This window comes from Eublepharis macularius, chromosome 4 (genome assembly GCF_028583425.1).
Source record: "Eublepharis macularius isolate TG4126 chromosome 4, MPM_Emac_v1.0, whole genome shotgun sequence".
In the NCBI taxonomy this organism is placed as follows: Eukaryota; Metazoa; Chordata; class Lepidosauria; order Squamata; family Eublepharidae; genus Eublepharis; species Eublepharis macularius.
In genome coordinates this window covers 96,767,506-96,793,686 of record NC_072793.1, presented here as the reverse complement: position 1 = coordinate 96,793,686, position 26,181 = coordinate 96,767,506, and the positions used below count along the sequence as shown (strand labels likewise).

The 26,181-nt window shown below is 41.4% G+C and overlaps 1 protein-coding gene across 1 annotated transcript; it reads right to left on the bottom strand.

Annotated features, from left to right (window-relative positions):
- On the bottom strand, positions 1–24,565 carry LOC129328939 (2'-5'-oligoadenylate synthase-like protein 2). The gene is made up of 6 exons (XM_054978275.1): positions 24,331–24,565; positions 12,938–13,226; positions 8,785–8,960; positions 2,708–2,949; positions 1,173–1,317; positions 1–342 (listed from the first exon to the last, which is right to left on the bottom strand). The coding sequence occupies exons 1-6, from the start codon at positions 24,493–24,495 to the stop codon at positions 91–93; spliced, it is 1,269 nt and encodes a 422-aa protein (XP_054834250.1). The 5' UTR covers positions 24,496–24,565; the 3' UTR covers positions 1–90.
- Between the last annotated feature and the right edge of the window lie 1,616 nt (positions 24,566–26,181).

Genomic DNA, 26,181 nt, shown 5'->3' with positions numbered 1-26,181 from the left:
CAAATTTCAGGTTTTTTTATTTTTCAGATTCAAAACAGTTTCACTAGGCAAGGTGCTGCCATTAAAGGTTTTCATACAAACTTCTATCTGCTATTGTTTAGTAGGGAGTTGCAGGATAGTGGTATTGTAGAACACACCATAATCTGCAAATGTCCTTTCATTCTGGAGAACTGTTTTCTCTACGCCAGGCTCCTGCAAGGCAGTGCGCTTCTCATAGATGGAGACATGCCCTTCTAATCCAAACTTTTCTTTAATCTGTCCAATGGTATCATAAGGACTACATGACAGATACTGGCTTGCTCCATTCCGCTGTTTCATCTTCACTTGAACAGCTCTAGCGGGCTGGAAAAGAAAGTGATCGGATGATCAAATTACATCTATCAGGGATACATATATTTAAGCCACCAGGTTCAGTTATCTTTATTGTAATGATAAAGGAACTCAAGGAACTCTCAGAAATTCTATTATTAGGAATTAGTGATGTATGTGCATCCAGACAATATCTAATAAAAAATGAGCCAAACACATCTTTTTCATTATCCTCAGAAAAAAAAGAGAATGGAATTAAACTGAATAGAACTTCCTCTAATTTCCAAACCCAAACCAAGCAAGCTAGTTGTGGTTGTTTTTTAAAATTTCCAGCAGCATATTTCAATAATTTAGAAACAACATCTAATTGTTGTTTTATTTTTATGTTGCTACCCACTTTGGGTCTCAACTTCACTGGAAGATAGGCAAGCATTAAATATTTAAAATAAATATTGCTGCAGCAACCACAAGCTGAAGATGTTCAGGTGGTAGCTGGAGATTTCCTGGAATTACAACTGATCTCCTGACAACATAATTTCTCATTTTAAAAAATGGCTACTTTGGAGGGTGCACTCTATGGCATTATACCCCGCTGAGATCTTCTCCTCCCCCAAACCCTACCCTCTCCAGGTTCCACCCCCCTAAATCTCTAAGAACTGTCCAACTTGGAGCTGGCAACCCTATTGACAGAGCTGTGGACCAGTGCTCAAATTATGTTTAAGAAAACCTGCACAGATAATCCACATCAGTATGACTACTCTACCTACAGAAGAATCATATGACCTATAAGCAATTGGCCCCAAAATAGATGTCAATTATTTTCCAAGTCAGGTACCAGAAGGTACGTAGCACATCATCAATACCTGCACAATCCAGGGCTGAACAGGAACATCATCTTTCTTGCAGCATAACTGGTTCTGGCAGATCGAAGCTTCTTTGGCCAACAGATCCCAACCATTCTCCATGCCTAAATTTCTTGTTGGATCTGCTGGATCCATGATCACAGGACTGCATTCACAAAGACATGTAAATTCTTTGTTGAAACACTACAAAATGTTACACAGAACTATGGAAATATAATAATGATTAGTTTACTATAAAACTTGCCTTATTTAGGACTGTAAATAAATTAAATTGATTTGACATCCTGATTCCAATTATTCTAGTGTATTCACATAAATTCTGCTTGACAACAAATCTATTTTCTGTTTGTTCTCTTTCTCTTAAAGAAATTTTATTTTTAAATAGGCCATAAGAGCAAAAGCCCAGTTTCTAAAAACTCACACTGATTTATGGACAATTGTTACTTTGCTGCTACTAACATTTGACATATTCCAGATTGCTATCGCAGATTATTTGCAGCAACTATCCCATAAAGGACAAAGAGGATATAGTCCGATAGTATAATCAGTCATCTGTTGAACATTCTGTCACACAAGTACAATTTGGCTTGTGAATTCTGATGTACTGCAGCAGATTTTTTATGCTGTTGTTTTGGTAATTATTTCTTGAGTAAGCTTAAATATAATTCCATGTCATTTCTATACTAATTTTATTGTTGTGTTTAGACTATGTTTTAGCCATCCTGAGTAGAAGCATGTTTGTCAGGATATAAATCCTAAAATAAATAATAAAAATATGCATGAAAGAGCGACATACTTGGCTGTTCTCTCTCTGTTTTTAAATCTGTACTCACATCATTTGTAGCCCGAGTGCCCATGACCAGAACTCAGGCTCCATCCCATTATGGAAAAATCTTCTGGACTCTGTTAGTCAGATTCCTTGCTGCAAAACCAGGCTATCATAATTCTGGGGAGGCTAAACGTGGTCTTGAAGATTACTACCTAAACCTGGGGGTGGGGGGTGGGAGATTAAATTATTTTCCTTTATATTTATCAAAATATAAATGTGACTCAATAATCTCTCTTGATCGGCACATTTAGTATTTTTTAGATGCTTGTGACACACGCACATTCTACATACATGGGCATTTCAGGAATAATGCACATGATAACAAGGGAAAGTTTTTGGAAATGGATTAATGAGTGCTTGACTCAAGGTTACATCAACGCAGTAAAGGGGAAACAACAGCGTAACAATAAGATGAGCCATAAATAGAGCTCTCCTATTGGTTGATGGATACTTAATGATACTTATGGATAAAAGGCTCTAGCAAGCCGCTCCATCCGAGGTCAACCAAACAGTTGAGACTGTATCATGTGTGATGCAATGATGTCAATGAGACAGATTCGCTGATACAATATTCTCCCATTTAACATAAGTAGACTGTATCTTTAGCTGGATCTCACCTGAGAAGCTGAGAAAATGAGCAAGGTACACATAATACTAGCAACATACACAGAACGGAGAAAGGAAACAAAAAGAGCAGCATTCTTACCGTGCCCCCCTCAGTTTTTCTTTCACATGTGCCCCTATTGTGGGATCCTCAAGACTGTAGTACTCAGTCCAGTAGAAGCAGAGATCTTTGTACTGAACCAGCAACTTCATCACGGCGCAAAATCCTTCTGCCATGTTGAATTCTTCTGCCCTTTTTGTTCCTTCCTCCCAGGCATAGATGGTCAGCAACTCAACAGCAAACTTGGAAGGCAAGGATGACGATGGGTGAACTTTTTTGACGTTCTGTTGAAAGAAACAGAGATCCCAGCTGAATCAGGGAAGCCACAGATTATTGCTGTTATTCAAGGTAGAAGATGAATGTTATATTTAGCAAGCTAAACACTGCTGTGAGCAGCTAGCTCCCAAAGCACAAGAGAAGTGGGCAACAGCAGCTGCCATGACAGGCTGTGCATACAGGATTGACAGCTGGCCTGAAGCAAAATGTTCTAACCTTTTAGTAGAAGGTTAATGGGGTGGTAGTTACTACTATGTCATGAAAAGCTTCAATTGCCCATTTTTACACATTAATCCTCTATGAAAGGGACAGGGCATTTTTCTCCAGACCTGTTGGCAACCCTATATACATATGACACTATCTCCCTTCTGCCCTAAGTGCTACTGTTCTTGAAGAGAGTGCATGTTGTTACCTGGGAACCCCAGTATTTAGGGATCCAAGAAGCAAGCAAGAACTTGGTTCAGGAAGTAAAAGGCTCTGTTGGTTATGCTGGAAAAAGAGCCCATGGGCAAAGAAGAGATTTGCTAACTTTCTATTACACTGAACACAACTCAGAAGGCTGTATCTGGAAGACCCTCTGCTTAAACTACCTGGAAAAAAGAGATGAGATGAAGTTAAGATAGGAGGGCCTCTTTCCATAAGATGTATTTGGGACTGCTCTAAAGCTTATGTAAATTAGTGACTAGATAATGCATAAGAATGATTTGCTTCAAACAACATATAGTCAATGTATTGTCGAAGGCTTTCATGGCTGGAGAACGATGGTTGTTGTGGGTTTTCCGGGCTGTATTGCCGTGGTCTTGGCATTGTAGTTCCTGACATTGGTCTTGGCATTGTAGTTCCTGTAGCTACACCTCTGAAGATGCCAGCCACAGCTGCTGGCGAAACGTCAGGAACTACAATGCCAAGACCACGGCAATACAGCCCAGAAAACCCACAACAACCAACATATAGTCAGCAGGAAGACAGAACAGAAATTATTAGCTATTGGTAATCTCTTAAGGCCTTTCTTCACCTATTCATGAGAAAACAAACTTGTTTTGAATAGATAATGGCCAGGTCACATGCAGATCAGCCTATTTCAGAATGTCCCCTGGCCTTGCCGCGTTCCCTGCCGAGCTTCTAAAGACAGACCCCAATTGGTGGACTCAAGTGTTGTGCCTCTATTTACATTGGTAAACTCAAATGGAATTATACCAGACACCTGGAAAACATCATTGATTACACCCATCAACAAAAAGGCAATAAAACTGATCCAAGCAATTATCAACCAACCAGCCTCCTTGCAATAATTGGCAAACTGTATGCATCTCATTTATTAAAAAAATGCTGTATTGGATAGATAATGAGGAGGTACTGGGGGACAAACAAGCTGGATTTAGAAAGGGCCACTCTTGTGTGGACAACTGCTTTATGCTTGCCTCACTGGTAAGCAAATAAGTATTAGACATGCCTGGCTCCCTATATGCAGCATTTATTGACCTAAGGGCTACCTTCGATTCTGTGTCCCATGCAAGACTGTGGAACAAACATAACACGTCTACCCAAGCTGATAATGAACTTCTACTTCGAAAATGTATTACATGTCAAACTATATCAAGCTAAATACCTATCCAAAGAGGCTTGCACCAGGGCTGCGTTCTTGCACTTCATCTATTCAACCTAGATTTAAACGACTTTGTTCCAAGCTTGCAAGGCATCTCCACTCACACACCATGCTTAGGCAATTACCCAGTATAGCCCACCTTGATATACGCTTGCTCTCCAGAACCCAGGTTGGCCTAAAGCAAGCTATTAAAGCATTTATTGCCTATTGTAGCAACGAACTCTTGGAGATAAATGAAGACAAATCCAAAATGATGGTGTTCTCAAAGTCAACAAAACAATTAAACAACAAATGGAAAATTGGTCATACAGATTACAACAGGTCAACAAATTCAGATATCTAGGAATCATCTGCTAGTCAAATTTATCCTGGTTCAAGCATATTCAACATCTTACCCAGAAAATCAGCTTAGCTCTACTAGATTTAAGGAAATTCTTCTTTATTCAAGGAGCTCAATATGTACCAGCACTTTTGACGGCATACAAGGCTCTTGTAATACCACACATACTATATGGTTCCCTGATCTGGTTCCTGGGCCCAATAGAACAACTCGACAAGCTCCAGTTAACCTTCTTCCGGAAAATACTTGCTCTACCACCATGTATAGACTTCACAGTCATAAAACTTGAATTGAGCCTTCCAAAAATCTCAACACTGATCTGGAAAGCCATAGTCTGTTTCAAATACAGACTGCAAAACTCCGAAGATCTTCCAGTCTTCACTAAATCAGCAGCCCAAGAGCAGTGCTGGTTAAGGTGGAACAAAACTGTGGACATGGAAATGAATGAATTAGGTTCATGGTGCCCAAGAGCTTTAACTGGGAAAAGATGAGAATTACTTATAGAAAAGCTGCTTAAGCAGGACTGGGACTCTCTTCTAAAAGACGCGGCACAAAAATGCTCCCTGCTGTACGTGGGAATTAAATAATCCTACCCAGTTTGACTAGCCTCATTACCTCATATGCTGGTAGTCCCCAAACTGAGGGAGATAGTGAGGGAGACAATATAATATGTTTCTATGCACTTTCATTTTATTATTTGTTATTGCTAAAACATTGTGCATAAATCTAGCTAGCACTGTGCATGGCCCATCTTGCTCCCACTGGAATCCTGAACAGAACTGTGCACTGGAATTACTCCAAGCATAACCACTTAACGCCAGACTGGATGGCGGCATGATGAGTGACAACAAAGAGTGACATCTTTGCTGCCACTTCCTCAGATCCAAGGAAGGCAGAAGTGGGGGAAAATTTTCTTATTCTGGTCGTCATGCTATAGTTGTCAATCTTTTCCTTTGCTGGTTTTTCTTTGATGTTATATGTTTTGTATGTTACATGTTTTTTTTAAGTATTTTTTTAAAAAAGAAAAGCCAAAGCTCAGAATGAACTGACTGGCCAGTGGGGCTCATCACAACAAAAAGACATTCTTCAGATATGTGAGGAGCAAATGGAAGGTGTAGGTGGTGATACCCCAACTGATAGGTGAAAATGGAGAAAACTCTGATAGAGGACAGAGCGATTCAATGCATACTTTGCTTGAGTTTTCTCCCTGAAGGAGAGAACAGGCCCACCTAGAGATGGTAGTAGACAAAGCATGGTTTCATGGCTGTCATTTGACATGGGCAGAGAAGTTGTGGAGAAGCACCTTGCTGCACTGGATGTGTAGAAATCCTTTGGGCCAGATGGGGCGCACCAAAGACTGCTTAAAGAACTTTCAAAAGAGCTTGCAGACCTTTGGTTGGTCTCTTGGAGGACAGGTGATATGCCAGAAAACTGAAGGAGGACAAATGTGATCTTAATCTTCAAGAAAGGGTAAAAGGACAATCCTGGGAACTACAGTCCAGTTAGCCTAACCTCTGTCTCGGGGAAGAGACTGAAGCAGATATTACAGGCATCAATCTGCAAACAGTACTTTTCAATATTTTTATACATGATCTGGATGTGAAGGGATTACTCATTAAATTTGCAGAGGACTCCAAACTGAGAGGAGTAGCAAACAACCTTAAAGCCAGTTTGGGGTAGTGGTTAAGAGCTGCAGGAGTCTAATCTGGAGAACCAGGTTTGATTCCCCACTCCTCTGCTTGTAGTCAGCTGGGTGACCTTGTGTCAGTCACAGCTTCTTGGAGCTCTCTCAGCCCCACCCACCTCACAGGGTGATTGTCATGAGGGTAATAACATACTTTATGAACAGCTCTGAGTGGGTATTAAGTTGTCCTAAAGTGTGGTATATAAATCAAATGTTATTATTATTACTGTTATATTGAAGACAAGGATAAAATTCAACGAGATCTGAATACACAGGAAAGGTGGGAAGATTTGAATAAGATGCAATTTGACATGAATAAGTGCCAGGTTCTCCACCTGGGTAACAAAAATTCAAAGCATGCATACTGTATGAGGGATACACTTCTGCGTAGCAGTGTGTATAAACAAGATCTTGAGATACAGGTGGATGGGAAGATAAATATGAGGACTCAGAGTGATAGAGCAGCACAAAAGGCGAACACACTCTAGGGGTGTATTAACGAAGGTATAACATCCAAATCATAGGATGTAATTATCCCACTATATAGCGGGTTGGTCAGGCCCCACCTGGAGTACTGTGTGCAGTTCTGGAGGCCTCACATCAAAAAGGATGTGGACAAATTGGAACAGGTGCAGAGGAGAGCAACCAGGATGATCAAGGGTCTAGAGACCAAGCCCTACATGGAGACTGGACAACCTGGGGATGTTTAGTTTGGAGAAGGTTGAGGGGAGACATGATTACTCTCTTTAAGTATTTAAAAGGCTGTCACTTAGAGGAGGGAAGGGAGCTGTTCCTGTTCACAACAGAGGATAGAACTTGAAACAATGGGTTTAAACTACAGGAGGAAGGTATTGGCTGGACGTTATGGAAAAACTTCTTCAAATTAAGAGTAATTCAGCAGTGGAATTGGCTGCCTAGGGATGTGGTGTGTTCCCCCTCATTGGCAGCCTTCAAGGAGCAGCTGGATGAATACTTCTTAGGGATGTTGTATGCTGTTGGACTAGATGGTCTATAAGACCCCTTCCAAATCTATGATTCTATGACTGAAGTGGTTGGTCGGTTCATGTGGCAGTAGGCAGTCCTTAAGATATGCTTGTTGGGATAAATGATGTAAATAAATAAAATAAATAAATAAAATAAATAAAAAATGTGTAATCTGGGATTCATGAACTGGCTAAACAGCAAGATCACATAGGAGAATCCCAGATTGGATCCAGGAAGCTGGACGGATTATGCAGCTGTAGCAGAGCAGAGCAGCAGCAAGCGAGAAGGCAGCTGCGTGAAGTGGAGGCAAGCTCTGCACTATGGCAGGACAGTGGCACGAGGACAGAGGGGACAGGATGCAGCAGGCACAGTGGATTCTCTTCCCAACCCTCCACCCATGCCCAAGTTCCAAAAAAAGCCCTTCAAGCGCTGCCAGGTGCATTTTAAACTCCATGGCTCTGGTGAGCCTTACCACCCCATTTTTCAGTTTCAAACCAGGATTCTCTGGTTTGACTTTGGGATTCTCTGGTTCCCTTGATGTAGTTTGGTTCTGTTGGGCCTTGTTGCTTCAGCTTGTCCTGGGAGTGGGGCTTGCATTGGGATTGGCATTTGTTCCGGGGTTGCCTTTGCTTAAGGTATCCTTTGCCTGGAAAGCCTTGGAAACGGGTCTCTCATAGGAAACAATGCAGCACAGCTGGGGACACCTTGTTCGGGGCTCCACATAATTGGACTGCAGGTTCCAATCATCCTGGACAGCCAGGAGTAGGTTCTCTGCAAATCTGGTGGAGTGTGTTTGAAAAATGCCCCCACCCCCCTGAATAGTTTTCCTCATAGGGAATAATGGATGGATAAATTTGGGATTCTCTAACAAGATTAGAGAATCTTACCTGGTTTTCAGGGATACCCAGATCCTGAATCCCAGATCCTGATTCACTGATTTTTGTGTGTGTGCACACCCCTAATGCTGACCCCAAGTTGTATAAGGCTTTAAATGTGAACACAAGCATCTTGAATTGGGAGACAGTGTGTCAATAATAGCAGAGTGGGTCACCTCTCTAGCTCCTGGCTGATGAACTGGCTGCAAACACATAGCTATACCTTGCCCTCCATTATGACTCTTTTTAATTGTTTGTACTATTTTAACTGTAACCTGCCTTGAGCAGATCCAGAGAGGTGGCATACAAATTGTCTAAATAAATAAATAAAAGCTAAGAGGAAGAAGCCCTTACCTCCTTGTACCAGTACTTGACCAGACGCAGCAGATCCTTTAGTTTTTCTGGACATTGCTTCACAAAGTTCCTCTGCAGCTCAGTGAAAGAAGTGAAGAACTCACCAGGGTCCTTAATGGCCTGGATCAAATCCACATACACCTTGGGGGGTGGCTTGTAAGTCGAAGTTATCTGCTCTGAGATGGGGAGCAAGTATCAAAGCAAGTTATCATGATACTGTTGTATTCCACTGCATTTTATCAGAATCATCCATAACTGTTCTGTCCCAGCAGAGAAAATTGTGGGCGTGTGGGTAGATACCATCTTGACTAGATACAAAAGAGAAGAGAAAGGGCCCTCATTCAAGCAGAGGAAGGGACTATCACTATATCTACTTTGCCTGAAAGGGCAAGCTAAGCAGTTTGTAACTTTAACTGGAAGGCTGTGTTCTCACCCTAAAAATGCTCCAGAAATATACTTCTCTCCCCAAAATATATGCTGTTTGTTTCTTGCATCCCTATCCTTGATTGTCACAGACAATATTAGTTCCTAAACAAAGCTAAATTTCAATATATGTTGATCAAAAAGCCGAGCGTTGAAGCTAGAGTAACTGAGAATGAAAAGATTTGTCCCTTCTAGCAAACTTACTTATTCTCTGGAGGAGTGATAAATAACATTGCTGTACTAATTTTATCTTTCTACCCACTTATTTTGACCTTGCTGTGCTTCAAATATAATTTTAAAAGCATGTCCCAGTCTGCTGTGAAGTCATTCATTTGAGAAGACTAATTACACAGGAAGCTCATCATACCATCCTCCTACCCCACCCCCTTATCCCACCACTCTCCTTTCACCTCCCATCTTCCATCTGAAACTCTCCCTTTCATATTTTTGGGAAGGTCACCCCCACATATACAGTCACCATCCCCTTCCTTCTTTCTCAACTTTTTCCTGCCCATCCTTAATTAAAACCCCAGCACAATCAGCAAGCCCATGAGAATCTTAGCTTGCCGTTCATGGGTTTATACTACATGGGAAGAAATGGTACGAGGACCCCAAGGCAGCCTGCTGGCAGCCTGGTTGCAACATCCCTTTAGTGACTAGAAATTAATGGTGGGAGCAAGGCAAGGGGGCACAAAGGAAGAGCAGTTCGAAAAGCAGTCAGAAACTCTAGGTTAGGAGGACAGCAATGTGCGTCAATTACTTCCTCTGCTCTCAGGCTTCCCAGACAAGGCAGGCAGCCTCCCGAAAACCCTCCTCTGTTTGTGGGCTAAACATCAGAAGCTTGTGATGACAGTGATCCTCTTTGGGGGAGGGGCTTAAAGGCCCTCAACTTTTCATTTGTTGGACTGCCAGGGGCCCCACAAAATTCCCAGCTACCCATATCACATTGGCATGTGGAACAACGCGAGTGTTAACTATAATTCACAAACATTTCTGACCACATGAAATGACTCCCCTTCCCCTTGATCATTTTTCTTATCCCTCTGCAAAAGAGAAAATTTGGGATCAATCAATGTGGATTTTAGCTTTGAAGTTGGTCCTTCCAGGTGTTTAAATAATTACTAAAGACAAATAGGGCAGAATAGATTGTCTTGTTCAGTTTAGATTGAAAAATACTATGTTTGAAGCCAAAATAGGCATGAGGCCATTCTTGAACACCTCTGTGGCTGTTTCCAGATATATGAATGTTCTGAAGTATAGCATGATGGCACAATTTATTCAGAATGATGAAAACAGAGTAGAGTGTAAGGAGCTCCAGCTGGAGGCTCCCAAATCAGGCAAATGGACAGAGTGGAAAATCAGGTTCAATGCAAGTGTAAAATGAGAAAGAGAAAATATATTGCACATTAGAGAAAATATATACACTGATGGGGGCTGAACTGGCAGTGACAAACCAAGAAAAAGATATTGCGGTTGTAGTGGATAGTCCAATGAAAATTATTTATTTTATAATCCACCTTTCTCACTGAGACCCAAGGCAGATTACACAGTACAAGAAAACACAATCAACAGCTAGAACATTCAACAAACGATAATGTAGTATGATCAACAGCTGCCGTAGCATTGCCATGATCTCAGTAGATGGCCTTGGGTAAGCCACACCTTTCAGCCCCAGCTCCCAAGCTGTGTCATAGGGATAATAGTAACACTGTTCACTATTCTGAGTGAGGCAATTATTATTATTATTATTATTATTATTATTATTTATTATTATTATTATTTATTATCATTATTATTATTATTATTATTATTAACACCAACTAGGACATTAAGTGAATAAGTACGATAAAGTATGAGTTGCAGAAATCTGCAAACAAGCATAAATCCAAATACAAAGATGAAACATTTCTGAAAGAATGCGTAAGTAATTTAACAATTTTGAATCTACCGGTAAGAGCATATCTACACCACAGTAGACAGTCCCCAGTAGAACAGTCCATAGTTCCTGTCCTTGACCAAGGCATCTCTCTGATCCATTTGTTCTGGCACAACCGTATCACTTGAGTTAAAAAAGCCCTCCCTTCACTTTTACATAGTATGTGGAAAGTCAGATGAGGGAGCCTTTCCTGGCCTCCTGAGGCAGGCCATTCGTAAGGTGGGGGCTACCAGGGAGATGGCAGCTGCTGATTTTGCCCATCTATAGGGTGGAAAGTTGCCACGTCAGAGCACAGAAAGGGCTAGTTGCACAGAAATGAAGGGCCAAGTCCATTAAGGGTCTTGTGATAGTCAAAACCTTGAATTGAGGCCAGTAACTGATAGAAAGCCAATGGAGGGACTGCAGAGTGGGAGTAACAGGCATGCTCTACCTAACTCCTGAAAACAAATGAACTGTGGAGTTCTGTACCAACTGGAGTCTCCGAGTTGCTTTAGAGGGGAGACCTATGTAGAGTGCATTACAGCAATTTAATCTCAATGCTACAGTGGCACGAGGTGGCCAGATCGGCTGTGTCAAGGCAGGGGGCGACCTTCCAGGCTGATCTGAGTTGGGAAAAGGCCTTTTGCAGTTGCATTTACTTGCTTCTCTAGCAGCAGTACTGGATGAAAATGCTGACTCAGTGTTCCACAACAGTGAAAAAATCTGATTCTTGGGAGAGGGGATTGTTGTAAAAGGGATTAAAAATAAAAACAGCCAGTCTTGTAATGCCCTTGTGTAGATCTATAATATGGCTGCATTTGGAATACTGTATGTAGTTCTTGTTGCCCCATTTTAAAAAGGATAATTGTGGTGCTGGAAAGGGTTCAGAAAGGCCAAACAAAATAATCAATGGGTTGGAACACTTCCCTAATAAGAAAAGGCTAAAGAGCCTGGGGCTTTTTATTTTAGAAAGAAAGGTAACTAAGGGGAGAGGCTTTTATAGCAGTTTAAAAAATTATGTACTGCCTGGAGAAAGAGGGGTCTTTTTCTTTCTCTCCCAAAATATAAGAACTCAAGGGCACAAAGTAAAATTGATGAACAACTGATTCAGGATGGACACAAAAAGGTACTTATTTACACAATACATCATTAACTGGTAGCTTTAGACCAACTCATGGAAGAAAGAAAAGTCAATCAATAGCAGCCATGATGGATGAATACCATTTTCAAAGGCAGTATATCGTTCAGTGCTGCAACCGGGGGAGGCTTTGGCCTTTGTGGCCTTTCGAAGGTCCTTCCAGGGCACCTATCTCCCATTATGGGAAACAAAATGTTGGAGTAGCTGGACTGTTAATCTCTTGCAGAGTTCTTATTTTAATGGCAACCTTGGAGCCAATTTTAATTATGTGTGTGTGTAAAGTGCCATCAAATTGCAGCTGACATGACGACTCCTGCTGGGGTTTTCAGGGCAAGAGACGAACAGGTGGCTTGCCATTGCCTGCCTCTGCATAGCGATTCTTGTCTTCCTTGGTAGTCTTCCCATCCAATTACTAACCAAGGCCTACCCTGCTTAGCTTCCCAGGATCTGATGAGACTGGGCTATCCTGGGCTATCCAGGTCCGGGCAGTTTTAATTATAGGCAGTTGGAATATCCAACACATGAAATAAAATTCTACTTACCACTTGGCAGGAAATTCTGATAGCCATCTTAGAAAACTGTTCTATCCCTCCGTAGTTCCATCACTTCACAAAATGTTACCTGTGTATTCACTCAGTGACATAACTAAAGATAAGGACTGTGAGCTCATTTCTTACCTAAAACATCATATGCTGGAATGATGTCCACCTGCACAGATTCCTTCTTATTTTTTGATTGGAGAGTGAGTGTGAGTGAGCGTGGTGGTTTGTCCTTTACTTCTAGAGATAAGATATTAACCTTGTAAGCAATACTCCGTTCATCCCGGATCAGAGCCTGCTTCAGGGAATCAATTACACATTCAGACCTCTCTCTCTGATCTTCATAGCTAGAGAACCAGTGGAGAAACAGAATTGGATCGGCATCTGAATTGTCCTGCAGTACTGTTTTCTGCCCTGCACAACTGCCCTGGAAAGAAAGCAGAAGCATTGCTCAACGTCCAGCCACTTGCCATGGCACAATTGCCTCACAGAGTATTACTGTGAATGGTTCTACCCCAATAGTCTTTTGGACCAGCTTCTCAAGTAAAGTGGGGCCCTTCAGTCCACCCACCCTACTCTTTTCCCAAGGGAAAAAATGGCAAAAACTTTCAGGTTCTAGATCGCCTTTTATCCACTCTCTATGATCAAGAAAATTCCTACATTCATTCATACCTCTAGTCGGGACTCTTGTTATAGTCAATCATTCTATTTGGCAGCTGGAATAACCACAATGTAATGTGTGTGCAAGGAGCTATTGAGGGAATATTGTTCAAACCTGGATTTTTATACATATCCTTCGAATATATAGTACCTGTAGATACCAAAAATTATATTCACATCATGAAAAGAAGAATAATTCTAATACTTTTAAAACATGGGATATGAACAATTAAGTGGAACCCCACGTTGATCTGTTAAAGAGACAATTTTTCTGCACAGCTACATGGCTGTTTTTTTGTGATCCCAACAACAGGATAAAGAGGCTGCCAACAATACCCAAAAGAAAGATTTTTGTAAATAATGTTTTTAACTTTATTTTATACTGGCAAATGTTTGTTTTAGAACTCAGCATCAAGTGGTGCTATTATCAGGATTAGATAAGATAAAGGAAGTTATGTGGAATGAGAGTTGCAAAAGAGTTACCTGAAGTAATTTTCTTTTGCTGTGGCCTCTCCTCATTTTCCATGGAAATAGTACTCAACAGATCACTAGATCTCTAATGGCAACAGCCCCTCCTGCTCTGGTGTTAACCCCTTAAGTTCTTGATGAATTGCTGAGAACTTGAGAAATGGGAGGAGGTTGGTCCATCACTGGGAACTGCTGCTGGGCCCAAAAACCCCTATTTGAAAAATGGTTCTTAACAGACTATGGGTGGGTGTGGGTAGGAGTGTGCAGTTGTGACAGGCTGCACTTTTTAAAAAGCTGCAAATGCTGTACAAACAGCTGAAGGACTATTAAGGGTCAATCCCTCAGACACAGAGAGCTTGGAGCGACAGGCTACTCCAAGGAACCTAATTGGGTAGCAAGAGCTGGAAAGAGCCCTAACTAATCAAGTGTGAACAGTGGAGAGTAGTACTCCTAACTGAGAGCAATTTAACATGGACAAGAGAACTGGGGAAAAGTTAGCAAGGAAGTTTGGGAAGTAGGTGCAGACTCCCAATCAGGCCAAAGAAAGGGGTTAGATCTTCTAAGGACAGCAGACTTTCCCTACCGAGTTAAACAGGAAGGTAGCTCTGGAGAGTAAAATGATCCCTAGCTGGGTGTGATTGAAAACTGCCTTTTGGAGACCTTAAGATTCAGTCAAAAACTGAAAGAAAGCACTGGTGTTTGAAGAGAAGGGGCTTGGGGTACTAGAAAGTGAGTGCCAGCATTCTTAAACCAAAAAGAGAAAGAGAATCCTAAAAGAAAGTGTACTCGAGTGTTTGGGGGAAACACAGGAACAACAGCCTCTAAATGTAAGAAAATAAAGTATCTGTGAAGAACATAAGAACTAAAGTCCGTGTGTGTACTGATTTTACTTCTATGTTGAATTCCCTCAGAAATTATCAGTCCCTGATTTCACCTGACCTTTCCCCTCTTCAATTTTAAAAACACCTCTACTGCCATTTCTGCTGTTTAAGGACAGAGGAGGAGGTAACGTCATAGCAGTACTTACTGACAGTAGCATCACAGTAATGCCCTTCCCTCAATCCCTAGAATGTTCAGATATTAGGCAGCTTCTCAAGGAAGAAACTCTGTACCAGCCATGGGAGCCCACACATTATTCAAGTTGTATAATGATCTTTTTTCTTGTTTGGGGGGAGCATTAGCTGGTCCAAGAATTCCAAACAAGCAATTAAAGTGTTTGTGTATGTTTGAGCAATCAGTTTTGAGAACAGGAACAAGCACAAAGTGATAACTTTATGTTGAAGACAATACACTTTGGGGGGCTTTCTGGGAGGAGAGATGTTTACTGGCAGTGGCTATAATATACCCACACACCACAATGGGCCATCTATTACCATTGCACTGGGAAGGTGACAAATGATAAGCAAGTTAGAAAAATCCAGGGACACTAAATTCAATTACCAGCAGTGTTATACACTCCCTGAGGACAGTAACCACAGGCTCCCAGACAAAGCCCATCTTTGTTCCCTCCACCCCAACCCAAACACAGTAAGAAAATACATCACATGATTTTATCTTGGCATGAATTGGCTGTTCATCAAGATTAAGCATTAAAGGGGAAGAGACAAGTTCGTAATGAACAGATGACACTTTTCACAATCTGAACTCTCATCTGCATCATGCATGAACTCTAGTGCATAGGTTACCCAGCAACTGCAGCAGCAGTGCTCAAGCTTCCCCTCTTGTCTACTTCCTGCCTCCACCCTCTTCCTTCTGCAACATCATGTGATGTCATTGTCAAACATGGGCCAAGGATCCTACTCCTCTTTGAGGAAGCACACTAGGCCCATAGCCAGAAACTGTTATGAGAGCAAGCGAGAGCAAGCAGCTTGTTCCGTTGTTTCGTCACCACCTCCTCCTCAGGGGTGAAATGTCTCCACTGCTCTAAAACAATACATAAAATAATACTACTAAAATTGTCTTGCCTTATTTGTGATGGAAATAAAGAACTATGTACAGAGCTTACCCAAAATACTTAATGAATTCAAACGCTGTAACCATAAACCAATTTAAAGCGCAGCACCAGGCAGTAGTCAACACAGTCAAATCGGCATTTTTCAGCAATCAATTAATTGAGAGGCATGAGTGGGTTCCTCTCTTCATATTTACTTATGAGACAATACAAAGCAGGCACACTCATAATAATGAATACAATTAAGTAGTAGTCAGGTATTTGCTATCTATATACATAAATTTGTACATAAATGTAACAACAGTTGAAACTTTTCTATCACATTTGTATCCAGTCCTTGCTCTAAGAAACTCAGACTCTATGTTCCTCTGCTGTATCATCACAAGAATCCTGTGAGGTAGGTCAATATGAGAGAGAGACTAAACCAATTCATCCAGTGAGCTTTATGATTCAGTGGTGATATGAACCAGGTCACCCCAGTCTTAGTCCAACACTCGAACCACTTACACCATACTAGCTCACTGATTTCACAGTTATAGCAATAGCTTGCTTTCACAGGTAGCAGACAGCAATCCAAATTGTTATGAACAGAATTCCAATTTGAAACAGCCTACTCTCAAAAATGATGGCAAGGGGAAGAGAAACAATCATTTACCTTAATTACACCCCTACCTTCTCCTCAGTGGGGACCCAAAGCGGTTTACATCCTCTATTTTAGCTTCACAGCAACCCTGTGGGTTAGGTTAGGCTGAGAGTGCACAACTAGTCCAAGGTAATCCCATGAACTTCCATGACCGAATGAGGATTTGAACCTGAGTCTCCCAGATTCTTGTCCAGCCCTCTAACCACTACACTATGGCTTTCATGGGCTTTCTCTTTGGTGGCTCCTAACCCGTGGAACAGCCTGCCTGAGGAGTTCAGGAGAGCCCCCATTCTCCTGGCTTTCCACAAACAATGCAAAACTGAATTATTCAAAAAGGCTTTTTTACTCAGATAGTAGGGTGGTATTGAAGGGAGGGGGTCTCAGATGTTTTGCTAATGAGTTAGGAACCAGACTTCACCACTGTTGCCCTACATATTATCTGTTGCTTTAAATATGTACTCCTATATACTACCTGTGCTTCATGTTGTCTAATGTCAGTCCTAGAATTGATTATGTTTTGTTTCAGCAGTTCTTCAACTCTATATTGGATCTTTGGGAACTTGTACTTATTTACCCTATGATGTTGTTTATGGAAATATCCTTGACGCTGTATGGAAATGCCTGCCCTTGTTCTTGCTACCGATTGTACTAATCTCACACTATTTAATCCGCCTTGAGTCTCAGTGAGAAATGCGGACTATAAATTACATAAATACACTACACTACACCACAAAGATCTCTCTCTCTCCCCTAAAATTAGGAAGCCTAGAACTAAATCTGAGGACTTGAACAATTCAGCTTGCTAGAGTTACCAACCATGGAGGGTAAAAATGTCCTGCCCTTTGAACAGAATGCGTAGAAATGGGCAACTGAAGCTTTTCATGGCATAGAGGCAAACAATATTACCTGATATTTTCTGCAGATGAAACTGATATTAAAGGGACAGCTAAAGAGACCAGTTTAAGAGTTGGAAACCCTACATCTTGCTTAAAATCCTATGAATGCTATCTAAAACTCCAGGTAGCTGTGCTCGTCCATTCGGAAAAAAGTCTAAAAGCAATAAACTTTATTCAGTTAAATCAGGTTAGAGCTTGCAAAACAGATTTCTCATTGTACATAAAGATACTGAAGATAAGCATGGCCATTCTGCCATATGAATCCCAGCAACTACAGGAACAGGGTTTTCAGTATGTAGCCCCCTCAACCACCAAGTCCCAAAAGCAGGTAGCAGAAATTCTACACTTAAGTAACTGCATCCAGTTAGACTCTACAATTAATGCACCATCTAAAATGTGCTAAGCAGTGCCACTTTTCTTTACTTGTACTCTATTTTACAAGGGACTAGTGTGATCCTGGTCACCTTAGAAACAGAGTCAAATTACTGCTTGGCTTGTATATTTTAAAGGGAATATTGCTACTTTGTCCCAGCTTTTTGTGGCAAGTATAGGTGTAACATAATCTGGGCAGCAATGTATTTATTAAAATATTTATACCCCGCTTCCCTACTCCATTTTATCCTCAGAATGACCCTCTAAGATAAGTTAGGCCACGATCATGCGACTGGCCTAAGGTTACTCAAGCAAGCTGCCACAGCAGAGCGGGGCTTCAATCTGTAACTGACTGTGAACAATCAATTGGAATAACCCACTACTGTTAGGCCAGTCAGAGCGGGGATTCAAACCTGGGCCTCCCAGAACCTAGTCTGATACTCTGAGCACTATACGTGCTGCCACACATGGTACAATTCTAGGCTTATGGGCCTGGGAGTAAGGCCAGCTGAACACAGTGGAGATTACTTCTGAGTAAACATGCACTGGATTGCAGTGAGTAGTGCCTTCATTCTATTTTAAGATTATTATAAATGGTAAACATGGGCTTTTCAATTACATTATTTACTCCAATGCAAGACTAGGTCTTTTTCCAGATATGCCATCAAAAAAAGAGAGGGCATTGTCTTTCATTCACATATTATTTACAATTATGTACAATACTTTTTTTCTTGGTGTACAACTTTTTTAAGGAGGTTGTCTTATATTCAGGGCCACCTTCATTTCTACTAAAAACAGCCAATCTCTATTGCCCTTTTCCTGCTTAGCATACAGCCTGATAAAGAGGAGGTATTGGCAACTCCAATGTTTGCTTGCTTCTTTAGTTGCTTATGCTTCTGTTGCAGTTGTGCAAGCCTGGAGAGGAAAATCATCTGTCTAGTTATTTAACCTTTTCCCCTACAAGCAACTCAACACAGGACTCTAAAAGCCTTGTGCTGCTGCGCTGGGTGGAGCCAAGGCAGATGCAGCGCTCTCTCCTTTCTTCATTCATCTCGAGTCAGCAAGAAGGATGCCATGACACACAACAGGGCAGATGCATCATGGGAAAGAAGCAAAGAATAACATGGTAGTCTACAGCTCCAAAAATCTGTTAGGATAGAAGCATTAAAAACAACTCATTTGTCCAGGAAGCTCAACTTCACTTTCCCAAGCTCCCAACAATGCGGCTACTATCATGCAGTACTTAACACTACTGCTCAAGGAGATAGTCATATTAGGAGCTGAGCTTGGACATTGCTCTGAATTCCCCCCATGGGCTTGAGAGTACTGACAAGTAACTTGCTGCTACAAATGCCAGCAGCACCCTGGCTGCATACTCTCCCCCTCTGGCTGATTCAGGCTCCTGGAATTCTATCCCTCCAATTCCCTCTTCTCGTCAACCCTGTATATTCTTCCTTTAGTCCATCAACACTGGCAGCTGAAATGAATGCTGCTAATTAAGCTATTTTAGAATTGCTATCCAGGCACAAACTTGATTATTTTGGAAGGTTTTATATTGGTGAATACAGGAATAAAACAGCTACTTCCTGCTAAAAACTGCATTTCTTCTGACAGCAACTATTTTATAACAGCTCAGTGTAAAAATATTTCACTACCAATTCAGGGTTGCCATGCAGTCTGGAGAAGAAATAGAAACTTAATGCATGGAAATGGGCAGTTGAAGCTTTCCATGGCATGAATATAAACTATCACATGGCAGATATCTTCCCATTAAGCCTCCACTAAAAGGGAAGGGTGGGTTTTTTTCTCTTAGCCAGGTGGCAATTCAAAATCAGCTCCATCTACAGCTTGTATACAAAAATCACTCCCCTAAAGGTGAGAAGTTCCAGTGACAGTGCAACAGGTCTGGATATTTTTGGTCTCAAAAAACTGCTGTTTCTAAATGCACTGCCCCCCTTGTTTAAACTATGATGAGTATCTGACTTGCGCTATCACAGAACTAGTTCCTAACCATTAGCTCCTTTCTAGGAAACTTCTGTAACTTTTAAAGAGCAGAATAGTCTTCTGACACAGAGCATGGCTCCAGCAGTCCCTTTGGGCTAGACTCATCCTCATAATCGGACAGCACACCCATCTTTAGTGATGTGTGAATTCTCCCAGGTTTGATTTGGAGTTGAGCTCAACAGATAGAGCAACTTCTTTAAAAAAATGTAAAAACACTTGATTTTTTTTTAAATTCAGAAACTCCACCACAGCTCCAATGAGAGGAGAAAGCTGGCAGGAGCTGGGGAGCCTTTGGTTTGGGACAACTCAGTCCAAAGAAACAATAGTTTTAAATGCTCAGGTTATTATTGTGGGAAAGAAGCAAAGAATAACAGGGCAGCCTAGAGCTCCAAACATCTGTTAGGGTAGAAGCAGAACACAGAACTTGGGAGTGAGAGGAGGATGACGAGGGCCTCGTCTAGAGACAAGGGGGCTGAGGGAGGCAAGGGCTGTTAGAGAAGAAAATGTGGTATATGCGTCTATATGCCTGTAAGTCCAGCTGTCAGTACCAGCAAGATTCTGGCCCTGGTGACTGCTGTACGTACTCACCTTTATAAATAGTCTCAGTCCTGCCTGAGTGATCAACAACTTCACTAGAGCAGTGTTTCCCAACCTGGGGTCAGGACTCAGAAGTGAGTCATGAAGCCTCTGAAAATGGGTTGCAGGCCAGTCCTCCCTCATGGCTGTCTTTGCTGTTTGCCATGCTTTCTAGTGCTTCTCTTCCTCCATGCTTGCTTTTCACATTCTTGCTTCTGCCACTTTACAACAATAATATGGTGTGGGGATGAGCCATCTGGCAAATAGTAACTTTACAGGTATACACATTTTTCTATGTGACATAATATTTCTGTAGGAAAATTATCACGTGTTAAGTGGTTCCTATAAAAAACAATTTGGTGCTTAATTTGAGGCAGGCTTTGATCTGTATTTTGGAAACTGACCATGGAAACAGTATCTTCCATGTCATATATTAGTTAGCATTTTTTCCTTCACGGCATATGCATATTGACTGATAAAGAATCAAGTAAAATACGTCCTGATGGTTACTATAGTGAGTTTCTTAGAATCTTAAAGGTTATTAGAGAGAGTAATGGAGAAGAGGAGGGCATCAAAGGCTGGAATGCAGCCTGCATACGCAAAGGCTGTGTACTTCATAGTGCCAATAGCCTGGGGTTCATACTAGGATATGATGTTTGTTGGTTTCTTGAAAATATATGGCTGGAAAATGCAAAGCTTGACTAGAAAGGTGCCACGGTCCGTTTGCCTACAGTACCAGAAAACCTCGGGCTGACCTTGGATGGGTCACTGTACTAACTAAATTTGGGCTTGTGGGACATCATATCCAAAAGGTTGTGAATCACTGCATTAGAACTGGCTGTTGCCAGGACTTACGGAATGGAGTAGTGAAGGTACGGCAGCTGAGTTATGAGCTCTCTGCCGTGAGGTTCCTGGTTCCTTGGGACTCGAGAATTCGGGCCCCCAAGTCCTCCCCATGGAGAGGGGGGGCAGGCTGGAACAAGATGGAGGAGCTCAAGGGGACTGGCAACCCCAGGGAAGCCCCCACACCAGTTCCAAAAGCAAGGACCATGGGAGTAGCCAACATGGCTACGAAGCTGCAAAAGCCAAAAGTCCGACAAGCGAAAATGAATTGAAGCAAAAATAAAGCAGATTCCTGATAAGACAAATAAAGACAACTGGAAGACGGAGCATTGAGACTCTACAAGACTTCCCATCAAGTAAGAAGATTGTTTTATGACTTTACAAGGGCTAACCAGCTTGATTGCAAGGCGGTTGCCTGGGCTAAGGCTGGGAGGAGGGAGGAAGGCACGGAAGATTGATTGCAAAGAAAACTCTCTCAGCAGCGGGCTGGAAAGCAATAAATCCTTTGAAAATATAAATAAAAGTGAAGCTTTCTACCACTTTGATGAGGGTTTGGACATAATACTTATAAGTAACTTTGAAATGGCTTTCCCAGAAGAAATATTTTCCAACTTGCAAGAAATTGCTAAATTGATGACTGAATTAATAACTAAAGCAGATATGATATTTAGAGTGGAAATGGATAAAAACACTATAAAAGATGATAAGGCAGAAGAAATTTCTAAAGGGGCAGACCTAGCTGAAAGAAAACTAGAATGGAATGAGGAAAAGTTTACCCTGCAAAATGGAGGAACACATCAGTACATCTCGGTAAAAAGACAAGGCATAAACAAGAAAGAGGAGGGGCAACGAAGCAAACCCATGAAGAAGAAGCCCAGTGTACCGTTTCTGAATGAGGAGAAAAGAATGCAACGTATCTTAAAGAAGAAGAATAAACAGAGACCTAACACTATTCTTACTAACCCCTTCCAGAACTGGTTAGAAGATAAGAAGAGTCATCTTTGGGGTGCAGATGGGAAAAAGACTTGTACCATTTTACAGAGAGGAAGAAGAAAAAACGAGAATGAAATCCAGATTGTGATCCAATAATTTAGGCTTAACCTTTTATATCTATCTGTCGCTCTAACCTGTTATACTGTTAAGGGATAAGAGAGAGGGGGGCCGATGGAGCTTTTTGTCTTCTCTTTTTGTTTCTTGTTTGAAAGGGAGAAGGAGAAACATAGATTATGATTTAGGCTCCCTCTCTATGCTTAATATGTAATACAGACTTATTGAAAGTTTAGATGTTTTGTAACGTGTTAGATTTTGTATATTTACTGTTAATGGATTAGTGATAATGTGATAATTGGGTCTTTGGAATTCTTTAATCCTTCCTAGACTTTAGCTATTTTCTTTAGAATATAAACTAGTGCTTAAGACAAATACTTACCTGTTCTTCCCAGTCTTACTATTATGAAAATTCAAATATATAAATGTAGACGGCTTGGATAAAACAGATGAAAGACCTACCCTCTGTAGAATATAAATTAGTGTTTAAGCCAAACACTTATTTGGTCTTCCCAACCTCACAATTATGAAAATTCCAAATTATAAGTGGAGATGGCTGGGTTAAAACAGAGGAGAGAATGAGGGAAAACTGGTATAAAAATGTTCCTGTTTCCAATATTGATATATAATAAGAATCATTTATCTTTCTGCTTATACTCTCTATTTTTCTATTTTTATCTCCTACTCCTGGAATGATTAAGGGATTAACAATTTTGGTTAAAATGCAAGGGATTGGAAATGTGATTTATGCATAATATATATAAAGGAAAGAATTATTAGAAATGAATTAAGAAATAGAGTAAAGTGCTTAAGAAAGCATAGAATGTAAATAATGATTGCAGAGATTAAAAGGGAAGCTTGAAGGCAGAAGGGGCGTTAACTGGGTATGTAATGTCTTGTTGTATTTATGGCTGGATGGATATGTGTCTTGTACACGAATCTGCTATTGAAACTTTTTTGTCTTGTTGTAACCCTTTTCCCCACTATAAAATCCAATAAAAATAATTTATTAAAGAAAAAACTTGCTGTTGCCTGTCTGGTTTCACACCCATCTTGTCTCCAGTCTGCCTGTGATTAAAGAGCCCTGACCTGGCCAGAAAAGACAAACTTTATGCTGGGGATTATTAGGAAAGGAATTGAAAACCAGATAGCCAACATTATAATGACCCTTACACTAGCAAGTTACAGAAAAGTAGTTTGCAATTCATTATTAAAACTAGATACTAGGCTGAGTAGACATTCATTTTTCTGCTTCTCCCCACCCTGATGGCCCCACCTCCACCGGAATTCAGAAATGGCTGTGACATGTCGAGGGAGGGCACTGTCTCCAATTGCTACAAGGCCTGCAAATATGGTTGCCTGAAACCCATGTTTAGTTTAATCCTTCCCTAATGCCAGCTAGGGAAAAAGATAGGGATAGAGAATAATTAGTAACTAAATTATGCGATCAGGTTTCATTCTGCTGAGGTATTTTCTATTCATACAGCCTATAAACACTCATTTGATGCTGCAGGCATGTTGCTACAGAACAAATTGTTTCTAAAGGGTGCGCCTGAAAGGAAAAAAACACTGTTGGTGTCCGTGGTAACTAATGGAAGACTAATCAGCCAAGCCAAAAACAAAGGGAAAAATATAGTGCTGCTATTACATATTTCTTTGACGTAGCTAGTTGGGTTATCTCTGGCATTCGAGTGTTAAGCAGCCCCCCCCCGCCCATCCCCCCTCCCCGCAGTTGTCCATGGGCCACATTTTGCGAGTCTTGCAAGGTACCTGCTCTTGCTGTTCATCACCTCCACCCCCCTTCATAAGATCAGTGCAATTTTTATCTTTATTGTGTTTCTACTGAATATTGTTTGCATGGAAGCTGCCTGAGATCTTTTTGCTCATGTGGAGAAATATATGCTTTAAAAATAAATAGCGCGGGGGAGGGGCGCATAAAAATCCCTCTTCCCTCACGAAGAAATGTGAAATTGCCTAGCCAAGGCACTCATTTCTTATGGAGGTGGGAGACCCGGTCAGCGATGTGGGGCAGACTCACTTTTACCAGTCAGCGATATCGGGGCAGACTCACTTTTACCAGCTTGATTACTTTGGCGTCTATGGAGAAATTATGTCTCAAGAAATTGCAGAGTCGTTGTACAGCGGCATGAACGTTGTCAAGGAACTCCTCGCTAGGCTGTAGGTGGGCAGCGACCCACCCATCGAGATCGCAAGAGGGGACGTTGTAGAGCTCCATCGCTTCTCCACGACACCTCCTATCCAGTGCTGCTTACGACCAGCTCGGTTCTTCTCGTTTGATTGCTCATCACGACTAGGGTCACGCCCAAGCAGTTAAGGTGGAGACTATAGCGTTTTTGGCAAGATTTCCCCACTATCTACGCTCAGTATAAAAGATGAAGAAGTGCATGCGCTGTAAGGAAACAGAAAATAGTACAAACATTTTAAAACGGCTGCAGTCTCATCAGAAAGTTCCTTTGTCTTTCTTTCTCGGACTCAAGTATAAAAAAGCCAGATAAAAATAATAAATTTTACAAAATAAAATTTAAGACAAGGATTGCATTATTATTTGTTTTGTTTAGAATGTTGAACTTTAAAAACACATTTTCAACATTTATCCAGTTCCGAAACACAGATCTCAACTTGCTTGTAAAGCACTGTTACAATCCACCTTAACAATAGCTCAGAGTCCAGGAAGTAGTCTCGATGCTACGTGAGCGAAGTTTCACTTCCGATCAGCACTCAACAGCCTTGCTGAGGGAGTGGGAAGTTTTGCATTCCAAGTGGAATTTCGCTGTCAGCTGTCAGAAAAACCGGGGCCGCTTCCTCATCAGACATTCAGGTTAAGCTTCCTATAGGTGCCCCATCATTGCAGACATATTAACTAAAGATTGTTTCACTTTTACCAGAAATAGAAAGCAAGTGCCAAAATAAAAGGTCATGGGCTGTAAAGCGTACTAAGGGCTTGCAACAGGGGCGCGTTGTGACATCAGCGGGCGATGGCCAAATCCTTGGGCGAGAGTAGGGAAGATTGCGTTGACTTCTACAGCACGTACACAACCACGCGATCCTCTGTATTCCGTAGCAAACAATCCGGAGAAGCAATCGGCCTCCGTTGCCCTACTCACCAAAGTACGAGACTGCTTTATTCAGCGTTTAATTAACATTGTAAGCTACCTCGAGAGTTTTATCTGGAGTGGGGGACACAAATGTTTTAAATAAATATTTACCCTTTGCCCTCTACGCAGTGAATGGTTCGATTTCACTAGCAATATACCCAGGAACGGAACATCATACAGGGAGAAGCCATATACTGAAGGAATGTACTGGAATCAATGAATGGCATTCGTGGCTCCGGTTATATCCTGTGGGCTCTCAGGCCTCGTTCATTGTTTCCATTCGTTTTAGTATAATCCTAACCTGGACTGTACAGCTTTTCACTACTCCAGTAGCCCATACAGGTCAATTGGCATTCCTAGCCCCAGTTGGTTTGTATTTTTATATTATTCTATTAATTGGAATCCAACCTGAGCCTGCTGGTGTGGGGAGGACGGAGTACAAATAGAATAAAATAAATATATCCAAGGCATCCTCTAATAATTTCCAGGTGGGCATTCTTGTCAATCGTTTTATATAGCACATGCCTATGCTGAACACAGCACAAGGAATGCACAAGTGAATAGCAGTTAGGGCATTGCCTGGATAGTCATCCTTCTCAACAGGCTCTCCCACATGCTCCGGCATAGACAGATGATTTCAAGTGGGCAGTGTCGGCCTGTAGTAGAAGAGCAAGATTTGGGTCCAGTAGCACCTTGAGTTATTTTGAATTGAAAACAGGGTTGCACCTACCTGTAACTGTTGTTCCTTAAGGTCTTGTGTGCAGACACACATGGGACTGCATATGCCCAGGCCTGCCAATCGCTTC

Excerpts from the sequence above, each read along its gene's own strand:
- LOC129328939 (XM_054978275.1), bottom strand. The coding sequence starts at position 24,495 with ATGGAGCTCTACAACGTCCCCTCTTGCGATCTCGATGGGTGGGTCGCT. Across the intron at positions 8,961-12,937 it reads TCCAGCATATGATGTTTTAG|AGCAGATAACTTCGACTTAC; the intron begins GTAAGAAATGAG and ends TCCCCATCTCAG. Across the intron at positions 1,318-2,707 it reads GAAAAACTGAGGGGGGCACG|TCCTGTGATCATGGATCCAG; the intron begins GTAAGAATGCTG and ends TTGTGAATGCAG.